The sequence below is a fragment of the Lytechinus variegatus genome, chromosome 11, assembly GCF_018143015.1.
Source record: "Lytechinus variegatus isolate NC3 chromosome 11, Lvar_3.0, whole genome shotgun sequence".
NCBI classification, from domain to species: Eukaryota; Metazoa; Echinodermata; class Echinoidea; order Temnopleuroida; family Toxopneustidae; genus Lytechinus; species Lytechinus variegatus.
In genome coordinates, this window is record NC_054750.1 from 16,104,110 (window position 1) to 16,125,034 (window position 20,925).

A 20,925-nucleotide genomic window follows, 5' to 3' on the forward strand; every position below is an offset into this window, starting at 1 on the left:
GTGTTATTTTTGTTGGATTTTCTCTTTTTATTCAAATCAACTTTTTGGGGGTGGCTTCTAACTAAGGTTGATCGGATCAATCGTAACTCCCTGATGTGTGTGTTTTTAATGACGTCATATTAAATGTTATCACATTCCCTAATAAGCAAATGACTTCTAATTAAAACCAGCAAGATAATCCCTTCATCATTTACATGCGAACTGAAAGTGCTTTCAACTCCTCTTAAAAGATAAATTGACGGCGATCGCTCTTTGGGATGTTTGCGAAATGGTCCTCCAACAATAGCTGTTTAACAATAGTGTCTGAGCTATTATTGGGAAGCTGTCATTATGTGGCTGTGTTTTAGGTGCACGCATTGACAAAAGAGAACTCGGTCAGACGGGACAAAATTATCAATCGTTCTCTTGGAATTAACCGATAGTTTCGGCGAACATGGGATCAAAAAGCAAGGAAAATTTATTTCCAATGGAAGGGCTTGAAGCCCGGGATATAATCGTAGGTGACAAGAAGAGGTATGTATGCTCGTTGCTTCCCTGGTTAATTGCTTCCTTGCAGTTGAACTTTTTCTTATTTCGAGGTCAGCATGTTTGACCTGTTGAGAGTTTAATCAACATTATTGTTAGGCAAGTTGTCAGATTATTTGACATCTCTCCTTGACTTTGATTGGCTGAGTATCTATTTCATGACGTCAGTAAGAATGATAAATAATCATCTAACTAAAATTTATGTTGTGTTTTTAAATATCATTGCATTATACTGCGATCGACGTTTGGATTTTAATTTCTTTCATTTATATTTGTTGTATGTTTTTTTACATGACATGTATATATTATCGTGTTGATATTATCAACGGTTGTTTCGAAAGTTCAGAGTGATATGAGAATGAGAGCCACATTCATTTACTTTATATTGTTAAGAAATGTCTATTTCGACGATTGTTGTTTACTTTTTTCTCTTGGATGCCTTAGTTTACGACTGTTTTCCTTTTTTTGGCCCCCTCACAATAATGTAGGCCTATCTAGGTTCATATTAATTTTCTGTGTCCTATTTTGTATATTTGTAATGTTTATATATATATTATTGTGGTAATAAAGGATTTGATTTGATTTGGTTTTGGCCATTCATTTCACTCTGAACTGCATTTTGGATTCGTAAAATTTAAGATGATATATATGTATATTTTTCTTTGGGGGATTAGAGTGAATGTCTGTTATATGCGAATAATATTGAAAATAAACTTTAAAAATGATAATATGTATATGTAAATATATATATAGTAACAAAATATGCTGAAGATAAATGGTAATGCTTTCAAAGCCAATATAGTTTTTATTTCCTCGAATTTTCGACGGACCTCCGTCTTCTTCAGGAGTAAATACAATGTGTGGTATCAATCAGAGAGCGCATCCTCAGACAGATGTTATATGATGACTGGCTGAGGATGCGCGCCCTCAGCCAGTCTATATTGGCTTTGAAAGCATTACCATTTATCTGGCATTTATCTTCAGCATATTTTGTTACTATAGTATTAGAGAAGCCAATACGTGAAACTTTAAGATGTTTAAATATATATATATATGTAAATGTGCTCGATGTTTCAACTGAAGCAGAGCGTTATCGGAATTTTCCTCACCTCTGGGCGTCTTTATGTACCGAGGCGCGAAACCATTGGTAGACCAGAGGTGAGGACATTTCCTATATATTTATATCTAACGCTCCCCAACCTCTCCTCGACAGTGGCTTTTTCCCGGCGGGCGGGGAAAATATGTTTTTTTGGTAAGGTTTGTTTAGCTCAGGAAAAGCACCGCCTCACCACTGCCGAGCTGGGGAGTTTAACACACAAACCACCGTAAAGTAAACGCAAAAGACAAAGAAAAGATTTAAATTTCTAACTTGGTCGCTTGTTTATTATATCTAAAATTCATGCTTACATTTCCTTGGTTTTCTCATAAGTTGGATTCCTTAAAACCCATTACCATGGTTCACATAAAAAAATATAAAACTAGCAACACCCAAACTACACTGTAAATTATTATGAGCTCAACATATACATGTACATTCACACCGTCACTCACACAGTTAGTAAGGGAAAAGGTAAAGGGACAAGGAGAAAAGAGTTTTGATAGTCCGTCCGTGGGCCCTAAGTTTTTAATGTCCTTCGTAGTATTATTGGATTAAATGTTTATAGTTCTAATTATATATGACTTTTTATATAGGAAGAAACTTGTCTACTTAGCTGATTTCTGGATTCTCTCTCTAGACGTTCCTCGCTACGACGTGACTGACGTTTCCTCCATATCTACGGTCGGTTCACTAGCTCCTTTTCCACAGGTTTCCACCAGGATCAACAAAAATGTGTTCATTCCTCTCTATCACTTGGAATACTTTAACTTGTTGCAGTTCGTTACTGAACTTATAAGTAAAGAAGATACATCATATCCAGTTGTTTAAATTTCAAGAACAAAATTGAAGGCTTTTGAACTGAAGATTATTGCTTCACCAAATAGTCTTTAATTCGTTGCTCACTCGGCAAATCAAAGACACAGGCGACAAAATTTTAAGTTTCTTTCTGTAGCAGGACAAACTTTGATTGAACTTAAATAACAGGTTCTTCAGGAGTCCATTTTGGTTACGAAGACGAAGAAAGAAAGAGAAGAAGAAGAAGAGGGCTGGCAAATGCTCTGGGACATGGATACAATTTATGGAAGTGCAAGTGAAGTGCAAAGATCGAAGAAAGGGAAAACGTGAGGTTTTATACTGCAATTCACACTCAGTCAAGCTACCTAGCTCACACCTCTATTCCAGAAGATTCTTATTACTTGCTATTATGTTTCCATCCCATAATAATCTTTTGGTCACCTGATCTAAATCCACTGACACTGTTTTTGATGGGCAGGGCAAAACTTATTTCCATTGGTTAAAATATTTAATTCAAATCTCAAATTTCTCATTTTAAATTCCAAAGTCATTCTTACCTCCTGATTGGTCAATTAGAGGGGCAGGACTTACTCCATTCAGCGTGGGTACACTGGACTCTCTCTATTCCCGACTATCGAGAACCTACTGACAGCTCAAGCTCTACGGAGTCGATTAACTAGTGACAGACCGATATCTGCCATTTTTCAAAATATCAACAAATATATAACTAAAAATTGAAAACATAAATTCTCTGTCCAGGACAGTTCAATATTCTCGACCTATCTCTCAATTTGCTCTGCCATTCAGTCTACAAAACCATTTAAAACTGTGAAAAAAATATTTGTTTGTCGGTCCTATATCCCTTAGGATTCCTTTACCCTCAAATTTCCCCTTTTCTGCAATTCAGGTGCATTTAGGTGTGTTCACACTCTGCATTAATCTCCACTATGATGTACGTTTACACATGTATTCAAGAATGTATTTTTTTTTATTTATCACTCTCAATCACATGTGCTGTATTAATTTTCATGATTATTCCCATGCAGTAAAGATAAGGAGGTACGACCGAATATTGGAGACCATCGTGAAGCTCATGCCCCTTATCGATCCGCCAGAACACTTTTGAAATACTTCGTGAATACTACCACTTTCCACGGCCTCCCCCAAATTTTTGGAGCCCCTTACTTCCTCGAGAGGGTCTTTTGGTTGGCGGCGTTCCTCGTATGCCTGGGCGTCTTTACACATCAAGGTAATTGCGAGTTTTCGCTAAAACCAAGTTTCCATGCACTGTCACGAATTGCGCCACAATTCAAATGACGTACTTAAAGGGGTGGTCCGGGCTGAAAATGTTCATAGCCTAGTAGATAGAATAGAATTCACTGAGCAAAATGCCGAAAATTTCATCTAAATCGGATAACTAATAACAAAGATATTGAATTTTAAAGTTTAGCAATATTTTGTGAAAACAGTCGTCATGAATATTCATTAGGTGGGCTGATGATGTCACATCTCCACTTGTTCTTTTGTATTTTATTACATGAAAATAGGTTTATTCAATTTTTTTCCTCCAAGAACTAGAAAAAATGGACTGACAACTGATTTAGTGCATTAGATATTTATTGCTGCAACTTATTTTATTATAAGGGAGACACATTATTCACACAAGTATGAAATAATGAAAAAATTATGATTTTATGTAATAACATAAGAAAACGGAAAGTGGAGATGTGATATATATAAAAAAATGAATTGATATGAAATTTTGATATCAAGAATTCAATTCTTGATGTTAGAAATATAATTCTTGATATTAAGAAATAAGACTCAATGCTAAAATGCCTTATAGGCTCGCGTCGCTAAAAGGCTCGTACGTCTCTGAACTCGCTATTAAGGAGTTTCACACCACCATGCAGAACAAATTCAAAAACAGTAAAATGTATTAAAATGCAAGTCAAATCTTTTTTAAAAGCTTGGAGGCGTTTTTTTCTTTTTTTGGAAAATTGGTAGTTGGGTACAACCGTTTCGAAGCTGACGAAAAATTGAAAATATATCGTTTGTCCAGAGCCCAGGACGGTCCTGCTGTTTCGATTCATCGATTTTTGACAAAGACTTCTTGGTCGCTCTTTATTGTCATTAAAGGCATGTGACCATACACTTTCTATGTTCTTGAAAGCGTTCCTTATCATTATCATCATCGTCATCATCATCTTTATCATTTTCCTTATCGTCATTGATGGTTATTGTTGTAATCGCCACCACCACCAACATCATTATCACAATCATTATCATCATTATTACCGTCACTATCTCCCCAAGCATCGTAGCCATCATTATCATTCACAATTCACATTCATTACCATTTCCATTACCACTTTCAATATCGTAATCGGTGATCATATACTGTTGTCATCGCCATCATCATTCATCATCGTCATCATCGTGTTATACCTAATCATATTATTATCATCGGTTTGGGGGTTTTGGTGATGTAGATGGTATTGAAATGTTTCATAAGAAGTTTTTAAAAAGCCTCCTTGGGCTTAGTCGAGGATCTGCAAATTGCATGGCATATGGTGAATTGGGAAGAGTCAGTTTGCATTATACTATTGAAAAGCGTATGATAAATTTTTGGGCTAGGATTCGTCAAAGTGTAAATGGAAAATCTAAGTTGTCAAGTATGATTTATAGGCTTTTGCGTCAACTTCATGATAGGGACCTTTATAAGTCACCATGGATAGTTAAAGTAAAAGACATTTTGGATAGATGTGGGATGTCTAACTTGTGGAGTGCTGAGAATATGGTCTTGGACGTTAAGTGGGTTAAGTCAACTGTGAGTCTCAGATTGGATGATATTGCCAAACAGGAATGGAAAACTGAAATTAATAGAAATCGTTTATGCATGAATTATAGGATATTCAAACAAGATTTTGGTTTTGAGAACTATTTAGTGAAGTTAGATTTTGCAGATAGGATTGAACTCTGTAAATATCGTTGTGGAAATCATAGATTGCCTGTTGCCAATGGTCGTTACTTGCCTAATCAAGGTTTGCAATCTTGTACTTTATGTGACTCGCATGAGCCGGGTGACGAGTTTCATTTTGTGTTAAATTGTCCTGCTTTTAAAAATGAAAGGAAAGCTTTAATTAGAGGGTATTATTCTGTTAGACCAAATGTGATTAAAATGCACAAGCTGTTTAATATGAGAAATACAAAAGACTTGAAAAATTTGTCAAGGTTTTGTAAATTCATTATGTCAAAATTTTAAAATCATCTTAAATGTAGTTGCTGTTTTGGTTACTTTCTCGTATTAGGGCATGATTTCAGATTTTGTTGAATTGCGCCCACACATGCTCAGTGGGGTATGTGTCTTTGTACCGGTCTCCAGATACTCTCTGGCATGTCTGGGGTGGGGTGGTTAATTTGTGCCCGTTTCTATTATTGATCTTGTATTGTACATATGTTTGTTATCATCATGTTTGATTCTTTTTTTTTCTTTCTTTTTATTTATTTTTTTTGTTACCATTGTATTTTTCTTATGCCTATTATTGCCATTGTTATAAGTTGTGATTTCTTCCATGCCCCCAGGAGGGGCCGTCAAGAAATAAAATCATTGTCATTGTCATCGGTATTATCATAGGAACTGTAATCGTCTATGACTTCATCTCCTACCCTTACTCAACTCGAACCGACATCATCACCGAATCCTCCCTGGACTTCCCCGCCGTTACCATTTGTAATGCCAACATGATGAGGCGATCGAAGCTTGTCGACACTAGATTCGAAGACCTGGTTGAACTCGATGGTAATACAGGTAATTAACACCGAATGTTCATGCTGTAGTTACACCTTGTTGGGGGTATTTTTTTAATGTCATCATACATTTGAAAGTTATACCTCTTGAAACTTGGACACAAATATGAAAAAGGTAATCCATTATCACTGATCGTCTTTATAATGATTGAGGTAAAAGGTCATGTAGGGTAAGTGAACTTATAAACACTGAAATCTTAACCAGTTTTTGAAATGTCATAACTTTGATAGAAAATGGATGTATTGCATGAAACTTGATCATAGGGGTGATTGTTTAACACGAGTTTCAGGTCACATGATCGAGGTCAAATGTCATTTAGGGTCAATGAACTTAGTATTGTCTTATCATAAAAGTAGTGTTTTTATGAATAATAATTCATCTTAGTTGTGTTCATTGTCAGCAGACTCAGCACTACTGATATGCAGGAGAGACTGCCGGATGCGTTAAACGTGTTTTATGATATTCAGATTTTAAAAACTTTATTATGTAAACGCCATTTCTTTACCGTTTCATTAAGACGCATCTTGCATTTGATTTCTGATGTGGCAAGCGCCCATTAAACGGTTGATCCGACGATTAACCGAAAGTTCGAATATTTCGAAGATTGAATCATCCGAAAACGAAATAAGGTTTGTTATTTCGTTTCAAAAAAAAAAAGAAAAAACTATTCGATAGTACGAAAATGAAGTAAGGTCTGTCAAAATTTTCTTAATTTTTTATATGGACCTTATTTTTTTCTGCACTATTGAACCTTCGGAAAAACGAACCTAGCGAGCAATGTCATTAATATTCTGATTATCTAACCCCTTCTTTCCTTTCGAACTGACAAACTTTTTGGAGTATGCAACTCGCATTTTAACACGTTTGGGATAACGAGCGTACACCCACTATAGACATCTCACATGTTTACCGTAATTCATGTTCTTTTTTAATCATTAATTTTCACTTTCCCCAAATAAAATAATTAGGCCAAACTGATGATTATTCTTTTTGGTTCGATGACGCCTTTTTCAACGGACTCGAGGAATCATCTTCATCTAGCATGTCTAACCAGTCAGGTATTTATCTATATAAAACTTTGACACATACAGATGGGGATGGGGGCTTGGATAGAGCACTTTGTCTTTCACCCCCCCCCCCCCACCAAATAAAAAAAGATAAAGAAAGTGCCGTTAATAGAATAGACACCCTTCGCCCCCTCCCCAATCGATCCACATTTTGGCTTTCAAAATAATATAGTAATATGATTGAGAACATTCATGACATTTTATTTCAGATAGAGGGTTCAAAACATGAGAATGTCGAGTGCTGGGAGATGGAATTAAGTTTTAGTTCCATGCATGCGCTCCGGCGACTTTTGCTTCAATTGAAAATCTGAACGTTAAGCAAAACATAAAACTCATCCTACAAAACTAATTAAACCAATTAAACCCCAATCCTCGTCTTTTTATCATTCTGAACCAAAAACTCTATTACAATCCTATAACTCTAATCCTGTGCCATCTGGAATATTAAGACCAGAAAAGTTGTCGCAAAACCAAATGTCATGTTACCAAAGTTTTATACATCCGGCGCATAGCACCAAAGCTTTGAAAGATGGGATGGGTTTGTGGACCGGTACCCATTACCATTACTAGCTCCGACCACAAGCCTCGATTTTTTTTTTTTGGTATCATAGACAGAGTAAACTGGGAAGACAAGAAGTGCCGCCGGCGCGTGAAACAAGGCATTGTAATTCTCTCCTGAAGCGCGGAATCTAAATTCATAAACCAAGCTAAAAGAAAGAGATCTCGTCTCGTTTAAGTTTTTCATCTTTGGATGTCAGAAGGAAAAACTTAGCCGACTCTTTTCCCTTGTCTTTTCCCCGCTTATCCCATATGATCTTACAATGTATAGTAAAAATCCACTATTTTCGTAGAGAGGTTATATATATATATATATATATATATATATATATATATATCTTCATCCATTTCTTTCACACAATATTTAGATAAAAGAGTTGCCAAAGCTGTTGTACATGTTAAACTTCACACATTTATTTATCGTTACCCGTGTAATTGTGATTAATACAGAATTATAAATCTCAATCAAAATTTCTGTTTCACTAATATGGAGCTTCTGATTCGATGTTCATTCCAGAAAGCAGTTCTTCGATCAGTGATTCAGGGGCTTCTCAACCTGAACGTACAGATCTTGAGGATGTATTCAGCTTCTTTGAAAGCTACTGGGATGATAGTTCATTTGATTTCAGCTTCTATGATGCGTGGAACGGAATATCAGGTAAGGATGAATACAGGAATGTGGTGAGGAGTACAATAATGTGAAATGGCGTACGAAGGAATAATAAAGGATAAGTACAGGAATGTGGCCAATGATTATGTAAAAGAAAGTGTAAAGGAATTTTGAATGATAAGTATAAGAATGTGGGAGGATAAGTGAAGGAATATGTAAGGATAAGTACAAGAGTATGGAAGGATAAGTAAGGGAATGTGTAAGGATAAGTATACAAGAGTGTGGAAGGATAAGTTAGGGAATGAAGAAAGATAGTGCATGAATGAGGAAGGTTATGTTCAAGAATGTGGAAGGATGAGTACGAGAATGATAAGTAAAAGATTTAGAAAGGATTAGTACGAGAATGTGGAAGGATAAGCATAAGATTGAGGAGAATCGGCAGGAATGTGGAAGGATAAATGAAGGAATGTGGAAGGATAAATCAAGGAATGGGGAAAGATAAGTGCAGGATTGTGGAAGGATAAGGAAAGTAACGTGGAAGGATATTTATAGTACTTTGGAGATATAAGAATAATAAGTACGGGAAAATTGACTTTCTATTAATCTTTCTCAGACACATCATGCAGGTGGATGTTGCACCACAAATTGTCGCCCCTGCACAAACCGTCTCCCCGCGACAATGTGCAAAATTCAACACCACAAATTGCCACCCCTGCACAAATTGTCTCCCCGCGACAATTTGTGCTGCACGTGCCGGTCTCAAATTTGAAGCATATTGTGCCAATTTGTGTCGGCAAAAAGAAGCCTAGAACCACAAATTGTCGCCCCTTACACAAATTTTCTTCAGCCACCAGTCTGGTGTGTGGTATTGGTGCGTCCTAGGCCCCGTCTTACCAAGAGTTACGATTGATCCAATCAATCGCAACTATGGAAAGTCAGCAAAGTCAACATATAAAATGCTTTTTTATTCTTTTTATCTGATATAAATGTATATTCATAAATTCATTGACTTCTGGATAATTTGGTGTGATCTCCTTTCTTTATTAAGTACATTTTGCAAATTTCCTATTGAAAAAATTATGACACTGATGGATTTCCATAGAGTTTTGTAAGACTTTGTAAGACGGGGCCCATGTGTGTGCCATTGTTTCTGGTAAGGTTGTGTGCGTTGTGTTAGAGAAGAGTGTTGGCGTGTGTGAGTGTATATGTGTGTATTATTATTATTTATCACTACTACTGTAGTTTTTTTTTTTTTTTTTTTTGGGGGGGGGGTTATATACACTTGGTCAAGCAGAAGCAGTTGGTCAAACTCTCTGATTGTCTAATACCATACTAGCTAAACCCATTTGCTCTCGTAGCAGTTTTTGTCTAACCTCCTCTTGGTCTAATGTATAGGAATTGGTCGAAAATAATTGCAGAATAGCCAAATGGTCTAGTCACCTTTTTCGTCTAAATCCAAAATAAATATTTCCATTACAGGAATTGACCAAGTGACCGATTACTTATTAGACCAAATAGAAATTCGACCTAATGGAAATGGGACGAAATATAGTAAATAGGCAAAATGACAATTAGACCAAAAGGTAAACTGGTTGTAGACCAAAATGGAATTAGACCATGTATAGTATGAGGCTAATCGGCCATTAGTCTAATCTATAGTCTAGATCAACTGACATTTTAACGTTGCGAAGGCTTATATAGAAAACAGCAGCAGAGCCCGTGGAAAATTCGGTTTTTATCCATATTATCCGTTTGTCTATAATAGCACATGGGATTAACCCATTCGGTCTACTAATAATTTGGTATATTTTTTGCAATTGGTCTAATATATACTTGGTCTAATTCTCATTTGGTCTAATGACCAATTCGTCTATTAGCCAAATGGTCTATTTGCATTTGCAACTCTGTGAACTATTCCGTTTGTTAACTGAAATGGGGAAACAATTTGTGGTGTCCCCTCCTCCACAAATTGACACCTAAATGAGGCGACACTTTATGCAGGGGTGACAATTTGTGGTGTCAACTTTTGGACAGTTATCGCTAGGCGACCTTTTGTACAGGGCGGCGATTTGTGGTGCAACAAGTGGGCAAGATTCTTTAGAAGTTTACTTTTAAAATGTCATGAGAGAGCCAAACGATGGCCTTTATTTCCTTAATTTCAAATGATCAGTTGAATCATAATTACAGTCAGCACCATTAGTAAATAACGCACACTTAAAAAATTTCTACGTAAGCTTGATATGCATATAATTGGCCACTGTGCGGTCATAATTGTTGTAAGCCCTAATCCTGTTCCTAAATACACGACTTGTATAAAACAGCTAAAATCGGATTGTGAAGTTGAAGTAATTGTCTTGGTTCTTAAACTTTTGATTCAAAACAGGAGCAGAGAATTGGGAAGCGATCTTTAATCGGTCTCAGTTACCCGACTTCTCTGATGTTCGAGCTCTCCTCAACCCTACAAGAGCCGAACTTGAAGAGTATGGACACCAGGCTGAAGATTTTATCCTTCAGTGTAGCTTTGATCATCGTCCTTGCAGCTACAGGTGATGAAAGGGAATGCAATATCACTCTGATGTATCGTTGGTTCTATAGACCGCAGTAATGGCGTATCTAAAAGAAAATTGCTAGTAGGGGCAATTTTTACCACTAAAAAGTGTGGGGTCCAATTTCACTGCCATTTGGAAGCAATTTTTATCAAAAATTGAAGGAAACTTTATTCTACATATCTACTTCCACGTACAGTAATGTTATAATTCCAATACAATGCGCTTTAATGAGATACGATTTTTGCTGTCACGGAGTTTATTTTTTTCTAAGGAAAAGACATTATTTTGATTTCTTTTTTATTCTGATACACCGAGTATAGAAAAGTTCAGAATGAGCACATTTGATGTACCTGGTTGGTTGGTTTTTATTCACCATTAAAAAAATGCATAAATATAAACAAAATAAACATTACATGATCAAATAGTTAAAAACAATATAACATATTTACAATATAACAGTAATGAAACTTAGAATGCATGTAATACAGAATCGTAGGGATAGACCCGCTCCAGATTGGCTAAAGCCAACCTGTTCTTCCCGGGGTCCCTATGATCTGTTTTTTGTATACAAGCCTGTAGCATGAGCACATGATTGGGTTATGAAGTTCTGTATGGTGTGTCTCTTTTTAACAGAAATTTTTCGAGGTTTGAACACAGTCAATATGGAAACTGTTTTACATTTAATGGGAGGATGTTGGAGGATTCAACCACGACGACACTGAGGTCAGGCAGAACTGGGTCAAATTATGGTATGCGAATGATTGTATTCTGAAGTTTTTATCTGTTCCCCGTGTTGGGTCAGACATAGATTATGATTCATAATCATCATCATCATCATCAATACCACCTGCACCACCACCATCATCACCATTATCATCATCATCACCACCAACATCATCATTATCACCACCACCATTATATCACCATCATTATCATCAATTCATCCTCAGATGTACCATCAGCTTGGTCATGAATCATCGTCGTCGTCATCATTATCATCATTATTATCACCATTATCATCATCACCACCACCAATGCCACCAATATATCATTAAATCATTGTTACCATGGGTTTGGGATATCATTAGCAGTGGTGTTTGGTGATTTGTAATTTTTATGCTTTCAGGATTGCAGTTGACTCTCTTCACGGAACAGCCCGAGAACATAGGGATCCTGACGGATGAATCAGGGGTCAAGGTCTCCATCCACGGTCAGACAGAACAACCATTCCCTGAGACTAACGGACTTACTGCATCTACTGGTCAGAAGACTATTATTGGCTTAAGGAAGGTGGGTGATATAGTCTGCAGGCACAGATCCTGATTGAAACTTCAAAGTCAAATTCAATTCAAATTTACTTTCTAATAAAAATACATAACAGTATAACATCAGTCAAAAATTAACATAATAAAACAGTAAACATATTACAACATAAGTAGCAATACAAGAAACTAAGAAAGGATACATAAAATTGCAAAGTGGGTTGCGGCCAGAAAGGAACTGCCCTAATAAATAGGCAAACCTCAAAATTATCATAAAATATGATATTCTTAAGATAATAATTTTAAATCAGACAATTGAAAGAAGAACAGAAAAAAAAACGAAGCAATACAAAACAAAGAAAACATAAACCTGTACCTAGGAACCGTTAAAATGTTAATTTTATCCAACAGAAATTTACAATACCTATTTTTGAAAATATTTAATGATTTAGAATTTTATTTTTTTATTTCAGAAGGGAGGGAGCTCCATATAAATGGACCCCGGCCTGGTAGATAGAAGATTTTTTTCAATAAAGTTGTGCGGACACGTGGTTATTGAAAATTATCCATAAATCTTGTAGTATGTCCATGTACCTGATAATTGAATGTTAAATATTTGGAAAGAGATGTAGGAATGGGTTCATGGTTACATAATTGCATCGCTCGCTCGCAAAGTGCTTTGTGAGGCCGTATGAGTACGTAATTGGCTACACTCTAAATTACAGGGATTTAAAATAAGTCCAAATAGACTGTAGTTAGGGACCAATCGAATTCCGGATTTAGTTTGAATCCTTAAGATTCATTTTTAAATCTCGAAAGATTAAAATCTAAATCATTTTAGATTTAGATTTAAGTCTTTAGGATTAAAACTAAATCCATAAATCAATTGCTCCCTAACTACATTCCATCTGGACTTATTTTAAATCCCTATAATTTAGAGTGTACTTTTACAGGATTTTCGTGTTTATAAAGCTAAATAGATATATTTTTATATTGATGTTTATTTTACATAGTGCACCTCCCCCCGAACATTAATGACTGCATGGATTTCATTTTCTCAGACCGTGAATTTTGGAGTAACTTTTTTTGTGTGTGTCACGGTTTTCAGCTGAACATCACCCGTCTTGGAGGTCGGTACGGTGAACCATGTACAAGGGCAGGAGAAGGCACCAACTTCACATCCCAGACGTTCTCCTACACGGTAAACGCCTGTCAGAAACAATGTCTTCAGGCTACCCTACGCCAATCCTGTGGCTGCATCACTGACATCAGGTTTAGCAACTACACCCAATGCAGCGCTCTCGACTCAAGGCAAGGTAATTGGACTGTCAGTGGTGGATCTAGCTATTTGCTAAGAGGGGGGTTTGACCCCAACACGATGAGCTGTAATACGTCCTACCTTCCCAACCCCGTAGATCAGCAAAACGTTTTTGACTTAAAAATAACTTTTTTTCTCAGTCTCCCAGATCCATTTTTTTTTATTTTTGCTCAATCCTTCACTTTTCTTCAGTTTTAATCGCCCCACACCCGACACTTAATGAAACCGCAGGGGGTGGTATAAAGACCGTCGCCCCTTGCCCCACCCTGGTCTGTCGCAATGGGAGGTGGCGCTAGCTGTTTTAAAATGAGGACATGATTGAATAAGTAATTTTAGACAATAAATACATGTATATCCCTGTATCCTGTCATATCACCATAGACTATGTCCTTGATAATTGCAACACACTCATCATTGGCGCCAAACCGACTGTCAGCTGAAGCTTTGACAGGGAATTGAAAGTTGTCCAATCTGTAGTTATGATTTCTTTTCTTTTCAACGCAGAAAAATGCCGCCAACTTGTTGAATATCTCTACGATACTAGCACCCTGAAGTGTTCTTGCCCAATACCATGCAGGTAAGAATATTTAAATTAAAATGACCTCGTTATGGTTTATGGTCACTTCCAGGGTCATGGGTTCGAATTCGACCCAGAAAGAGATAACCTTTAAGCTAGGGTTACACCAAAACCAAATTCCTCCCGAATAAATTCGGACCGATTTTTCCCGAAATAGTACGACCTGATTCGGATGGTTTCACTGAATTCGAATGTTCCCGAACCCTCCAGTTCTTTCTCGCATTCTATTCGCGGAAGGAGAACAGAATACTCCCGAAACCAACCGGATCCGAATACGTGTATTCGGACGAATTCGCAGCTTATTCGGTTCGGGAGTATTCTGTTCTGACAGCAAGGGGAACCGTTTTTCTTCACTGATGTGGAAGAGCCGTGGTGTAGTGGTTCTGACTCTCGCCTTGTAAACAGAGGGTCGTGTGTTCAAATCCCACCGCGGTCTAGCGTCCTTTGGCAAGGCATTAATCCACACTTCAGTGCCACTCTCGACCCAGGTGCTAAATGGGTACCCGGTAGGATGCGAAAGATATTGTATGTTTGATTTTGCCAGCGCCATAATGAGGCTGCGATGAATGCAAGGAATGCTCCCCAGGGAGTGGAAATTGTGCACTTTTCGTGCGGGATTGAAATAAATCCAATGACCGGGGTAATAATATGCTGTAACGCGCTTTGGGCCATTCTGGGAAAAGCGCTTTATAAAAATTGGGTATTATTATTATCTTATAGTAATGAGTCATTCCGAAGCTTTCCCGTAAATGCCGTGCAAGTGCTTGAATTGACCAATTTGCATTCTAAAACGGAAACTTTCTCATGCGGTCTCTCCGCTCAATCTTACAAAAAATTGGTTTTAATTGTTTGGCTTTGTTTTCGTCCCCTTCCCCTTACCTTCAGACTAGAAATATTTCATAAGATTTATTTTTGTATTCTTTAATTACTTGCTAATTTGCTTTAAGATATAAATGTTAAGCGCTTAGAAACTATTGTAATAAGCGCTATATAAATGTACATTATTATTATTATTATTATTATTATTATTATTATTACTAATTGTTATAGTGAGGAGTCATACAGGCGAACTGTATCATCATCGTTATGGCCATCAACAAGATATGAGGTAAAAAAAAAATTTAAATTGATTAAAAGAACTGCATTGTATTTCCTGTCTGGCATAATAGTTTTGGGAAGTAACGCTTCAGAGATGAATTCCAATATTTCTCTCTAAAGCAAGCAAGTATGCTTATTAATTTATACTCTTCACGTTTTTATTCACAGTCATTTCTCTTTTCCAAACTCATGAACGACAACCACAAACAAAACTCGAAGGAGAAGAAAAAGAAGATGAGGAAAAAGAAAGAAAGAAATGATAAGAATAGATGAGGACTCTGGATGAGGGGGAGTGGGAGTAAAAGAATTATTTCATTGTCAAAAACTTGACATCACTTTAACACTCTAATGGGGTGTTGCAAGAAACTTGCAATCAATCGCAAGTCAATTTTTGGTCCCTTAATCAATCATATGTCTTGCAGTTAATTGCAAATTAGTGATTGATTGTTAATTTGCTCCTTGAAACAAGAAGTTTGATCTAATTTGCTACAGCTAACGTTGATCTATCAGTTGTCAATTTGCAACAGAATATTTGCAATTGATCGCAAATATTTTCTTGCAACACCAATTACGAAAATTGCAAAGATTAAAAATATAAATACAGGTGGACTGTAGTTAGTGACGGTTACACTTCGTAATTCTAAAGGTTCGTAATTCCGAAGGTTCTTTATTCCGAAGGTTCGTAATTCCAAAACACGTAAATTGCCTATACCTCGATGTTCGTTAATCCGAAAACGTAAAAGGGTTCGTTAATCCGAACATTTGTGGCGTTATTCCAAAGGTTCGTTATCATGGTTATTCCGTAGGTTCGATATAATCCGAAAACGAAATAAGGTTCGATGTTGCGAAGGTTCATTAGTCCGAAAACGAAATTAGGTTCGTTAATCATTACGCTTTCGGACTACGAACTTTCGGAATTACGAACCTCATTTCGTTTTCGGATTAATAAACCTTCGGAATTACGAACCTCATTTCGTTTTCGGACTTACGAACCTTCGGAAGAACGAAGCTTTGGAATTACGAATGTATGCGGTTATTGACCAATGAAATTTTTGATTTCGTTTAAATCTTTATGAAGAGTTATTTTTTCCATTTTCAAGGATTTCAATTAAAGTCCTTTGAGATTGAAAAATCAATCTTTATGATTCAAAATCCAGATTTGATTGGCCCCTAACTACACTAACTACAGTCAACTACATGATTACATCTATACAATTTAGAGTGTAGATCCTTGTTCCTCCTATCTGAACATCCTTGTCCTTCCCATGGATGAATAGTCGAAATTTATGAAGGTATAAGCTCACATCTTTATTTCCATCTGTAGGTTTCTTGTTTACAATAAGTTTATTTTCATTCTTGTCACTTGCTTTACCAAGACACATCTCGCCGAACAGCTCGTGAACATTAACAACAAGCTGGAGAGGATTATCACAGATTCAAGGAAAACCAGGTAGATAATGAGGGGCAGCGCCGCAGGGGGGGGGGTTGCCCCGTGATTTTGTCTTTATGTGGTGAAAAAAGGGAAGGAAAAATGAACAAAACTAAAAAAAGAAAAGAGGAAGAAAGAAAAAAATATTTAAAAGAGAGGTCTGAGTTATTTGACTCTACAAAAAGGCGTCCGACTTTTAGCTAGAGCTTCTTGCTTTTAGGTCGTATTGTTCTCCCACCCCCACACTCACTATATTAAAAAAATCTTCTGGGCCGCCCATGATGAGTGGGTAAAAAAAGGAGAGATATAATCGACTGGTTGCGCACGTGGGCGGGCAAATAATTACGTTTCTATTTTTTTCGCATCTAAGACATAATTATCTCTGCTATTGCAATAGTTTGTGTTTCCCTTTCTTATCTTTCGAGGGCTTTATCCGTTTAAAACTTCTGTTGTCGTTTCTTAATGATTTTTTTCTTTTTTAATTGATTTATCTGTATTCTCAAACGAAGCTGCTTGATTAAAAAAACTGATGTATTACTTGTAGGAATCTTTTCTCATTTAGGGAAAATGTTGTGAATCTGGTGGTCTTTTTCGAGGAACTGAACTACGAGCTAAATCTACAGCTACCCGTCTACACGGTAAGAACTTGAAAAGTACATGAATAAATTGATATAGAATTAATTTCAAGTCAGTCAGATGTAATCAATTTCAGATTCTCCGCTTCCAACACTGACTTTTTAAGGTTAATCAATGATTTTTTTTATTCAAATGAGACAGCTGATGGTTGTCCTGATTGTAAAACAAACCTTCAAAGTATATGGATAAGGACTTTAGGTGGCAGCGGTGGGATCATTAATTTACGATGTTACTTTTTGATTTCGTCATCAGCTGGAGAGTCTTCTTGGGAACCTGGGAGGCCTCCTCGGGCTCTACCTCGGGATATCGTTCATGTCAATGGGAGAGATCTTATTCCTATTTGCCGGCTTCCTGAATATCATCGGCAAGAATTTCCTCTGCAGGTCCTGCAAATCCAAGAAAGAATCCGAGCAAGCATACGATGATCATAAATCGAATTCTCAATTCAATCAGTCTTCGCCTGATCACGACGAAGAGGTTCCTCGAGCTCAGTGGTATCGGACTTTGGTGGTGCTGGGTACGCTGTTTGTGTTTTCATCAACGGTAGTCGTCGTCGCACTCGTAGTCCTGTTCGATATCGGGATCATCAAAGTGAATTTGTGATTTTAAACATTAGCAATGAATATCCATGTGACATTGAATATTGTTAAATGTAAACTCATAATATTGTATCACTTTTCTAGATACAGTACGAATGGATTTTGATGTAAACCATCCCTGTTCATCTAGAGTTTCGATGTTACTAGTGTCCATTAACGCACACATTTACACTCTCCATGGACTTGACCATTAACCTCAGGTTAGTCGAGTCACGACACCTGAATTGTATACATTGAGTTAGTTAGACACTCTGCTACTGAGCTGTGTATCGTCTCATTCTGTAGGGTCATTTCTTGTAACCTAGAACTTAAAGTTATAACAATCCATCAGCGAACTGCGATCGCTGTAGTATTCAGGCTTGTTGAATTTATCAACCATTCAAACATTCTTGAATGCATCAGTATTCATATTTCAAAAGAGTAGAAATAAAGCTCAATCTGTAGAAATGTGAATTCCTAATTTATGTTAAAAAATAACCTCATTAATAGTGGGTTCTTATTAGGACAACGCAAAAAGTAACCATTTAGCACATATATATTTAACTAGTGTCTGCTTCTGTTTAATGTCATCCATGTTTGCACTCTGCGCATACGTCCCGAAGATGAAGTTATAACAATCCATCAGCGAACTGCGATCGCTTTAGTATTCAGGCTTGTTGAATTTATCAACCATTCAAACATTCTTGAATGCATCAGTATTCATATTTCAAAAGAGTAGAAATAAAGCTCAATCTGTAGAAATGTGAATTCCTAATTTATGTTAAAAATTACCTCATTAATAGTGGGTTCTTATTATAGGACAACGCAAAAAGTAACCATTTAGCACATATATATTTAACTAGTGTCTGCTTCTGTTTAATGTCATCCATGTTTGCACTCTGCGCATACGTCCCGAAGATGAAGCTACTGTCTGCAGTTTTCATTAACGGACAAGTCCACCACACGAAAAAGTTTATTTGAATAAAAAGAGAAAAATCAAACAAGTGTAACACTGACAATTTCATCAAAATCAGATGTAAAATGAGAAAGTTATGAAATTTTTCAGTTTCGCTTAATTTCACAAAATAAATATATGCACATCCCGGTCGGTTTGCAATGAGGGAACTGATGACATCACTCATTCACTATTTCTTTTGTATTTTAGAAACTTGTGGAATTATCATTGTTTAACATTTTATGGTTCAGTCAAGTTGGTCCTTATTGCCAAATCTTTAAAGATTGAAAATATTGTACAATTCAAACAATAAAAAGCAAAAGAAATAGTGAGTGAGGGTCATCATCGATTCTTTCATTTGCATGTGACTAAATTGTGCATACACTATTTTGTGAAAAATAAGCGAATGTTTAAAATGTCATCACTTTCTTATTTTACATCCGATTTTGATGAAATTTTCAGCATTATACTTGTCTTGATTTTTTTCTATTGATTCAAATAAACATTTGCTGAGAGGCGGACTTGACCTTTAAATACTTAACATTCCTCCTCTTTAATTTGGGAGCATACCCTTCTAATTATATGATATTTCACACAAACCCCTAATCGGGTGACAATGTCTTAAAACATAGTAATAGCACTGCACAGCTTTGCATACTATATATGACAATAACAGTTATAATATACTATCAAATATCTAGAACACTTGGCAAATGCTGAATCTAGCAAATAAAGTTTTCAACTTTTAGCTTTCATTATATAAGATTTTCTTCAAAGTGTGTTACATCTGTAAGTCTAAATGGTACAATTAGTTTTCATAGTTCTTACCATTTACTCATATAGCTTTGAATATCAATTTAATCATAAGAATTACTTGGTATCAAGTGCAAGCTTCACATTGGAATATGAAACTTAGTAGGAAGTGTTATAAAACATCCTGATGCAACTGTAAGCAAGTTAAATCCAATATCATATTGATGTTTTCAACAATATTCATGCATTTCTCATGGTGATATAATATCAATAACGTGTAATGTGGCTATATATATACCTTATCTGACGATTATAACTAAATTTCAGACAATAGTGTAATTTAACTTTGTTTCATGTGTTCTCTAATGAATGAATATGAAAATTACAACATTTTGTGAATGAGTCATTCTTAATATCTGTTCACCTGTGGGACTTTATAACTGATCTCTCCACCCTCTATAAATGCAAATATAACTCCAAGACATATTGACCTTTTTCAAACCCTTTTGATTTTTCTATTCCAATGGATTGACCATCAATCTGTCTAATCATCATGCAATAATTCACTTGCAATTCGTGCTCAGATAAATCTGAATAAGATTTATCAAGCATTTTATAATTACAATACCATCTTCAAGTAGCACATACCTTGTTCTAAACAGATGATTACGTGTGTTTTCTTTCAACATGCAGCTGTACGTTCTTTTACAGATTTTGCAATTTCCCTGTGAGTACCATTTATAATGTGGCTACTAACATATTTTGATTGTATGACACTATTATCAACCAAAATGAAATAACTTTTATATGTTTTTAATGAAAAACAACATAATCTTTAAACTTTGAGGGTGTCTGTAGCTGTCGTTTTGACACCCCCCCCCCCCCCTCGGTGCCGGGTAAAAATGGCAGAGGTAATAATGGCAGAGGTAAAAATGGCAGTGGTAAAAATAGCAGAGGCAAAAATAGCAGAGGTAAAAATGGCAGAGGTAACAATGGCAGAGGGGTCGCCCCCCCCAAAAAAAAAAAAAACGCACCAAAACGAAAAACATAGAGCAAAAGGAGGAAAAAGAAAAAGCGAAAGAAGAAAAGGGAAGAAAGATATAGCTCTGTTGTTTTTTCCTTCTTTTTTGTCAAAAGAATTAAAAAGAAAACCTAAACGAAGCGTTGATCTTCTCCCTTCATACAAAATTTTGCTTTCCCGCTCCGCGCGAGAAAATATCAAAATAGCCTTTCCCTTTTGTTTCCCACACTTTTTTTCTACTCCGTTTTTCCCCTTTCCGACTGTGGGAATCTTATATTCGTGCC

The 20,925-nt window shown here is 36.3% G+C and overlaps 1 protein-coding gene across 1 annotated transcript; it reads left to right on the forward strand.

Moving 5' to 3' along the window:
- Window positions 1–331: 331 nt before the first annotated feature.
- LOC121424394 (acid-sensing ion channel 2-like) lies at window positions 332–18,932 on the forward strand. The gene is made up of 14 exons (XM_041620062.1): window positions 332–513; window positions 3,466–3,668; window positions 6,057–6,230; window positions 7,199–7,288; window positions 8,373–8,513; window positions 10,849–11,011; window positions 11,648–11,763; window positions 12,141–12,304; window positions 13,385–13,592; window positions 14,099–14,171; window positions 15,222–15,279; window positions 16,646–16,719; window positions 17,261–17,336; window positions 17,587–18,932. Exons 1-14 carry the CDS (start codon window positions 434–436, stop codon window positions 17,935–17,937), a joined length of 1,971 nt encoding a protein of 656 aa, XP_041475996.1. The 5' UTR covers window positions 332–433; the 3' UTR covers window positions 17,938–18,932.
- The last annotated feature ends 1,993 nt before the right edge of the window (window positions 18,933–20,925 follow it).

What these genes read in the sequence shown, in the direction of transcription:
- LOC121424394 (XM_041620062.1), top strand. Translation starts at nt 434, where the DNA reads ATGGGATCAAAAAGCAAGGAAAATTTATTTCCAATGGAAGGGCTTGAA. An exon ending in ATCGTAGGTGACAAGAAGAG is followed by an intron (nt 514 to 3,465) that starts GTATGTATGCTC and finishes ATTCCCATGCAG; the next exon opens with TAAAGATAAGGAGGTACGAC. An exon ending in TAGCATGTCTAACCAGTCAG is followed by an intron (nt 7,289 to 8,372) that starts GTATTTATCTAT and finishes TGTTCATTCCAG; the next exon opens with AAAGCAGTTCTTCGATCAGT.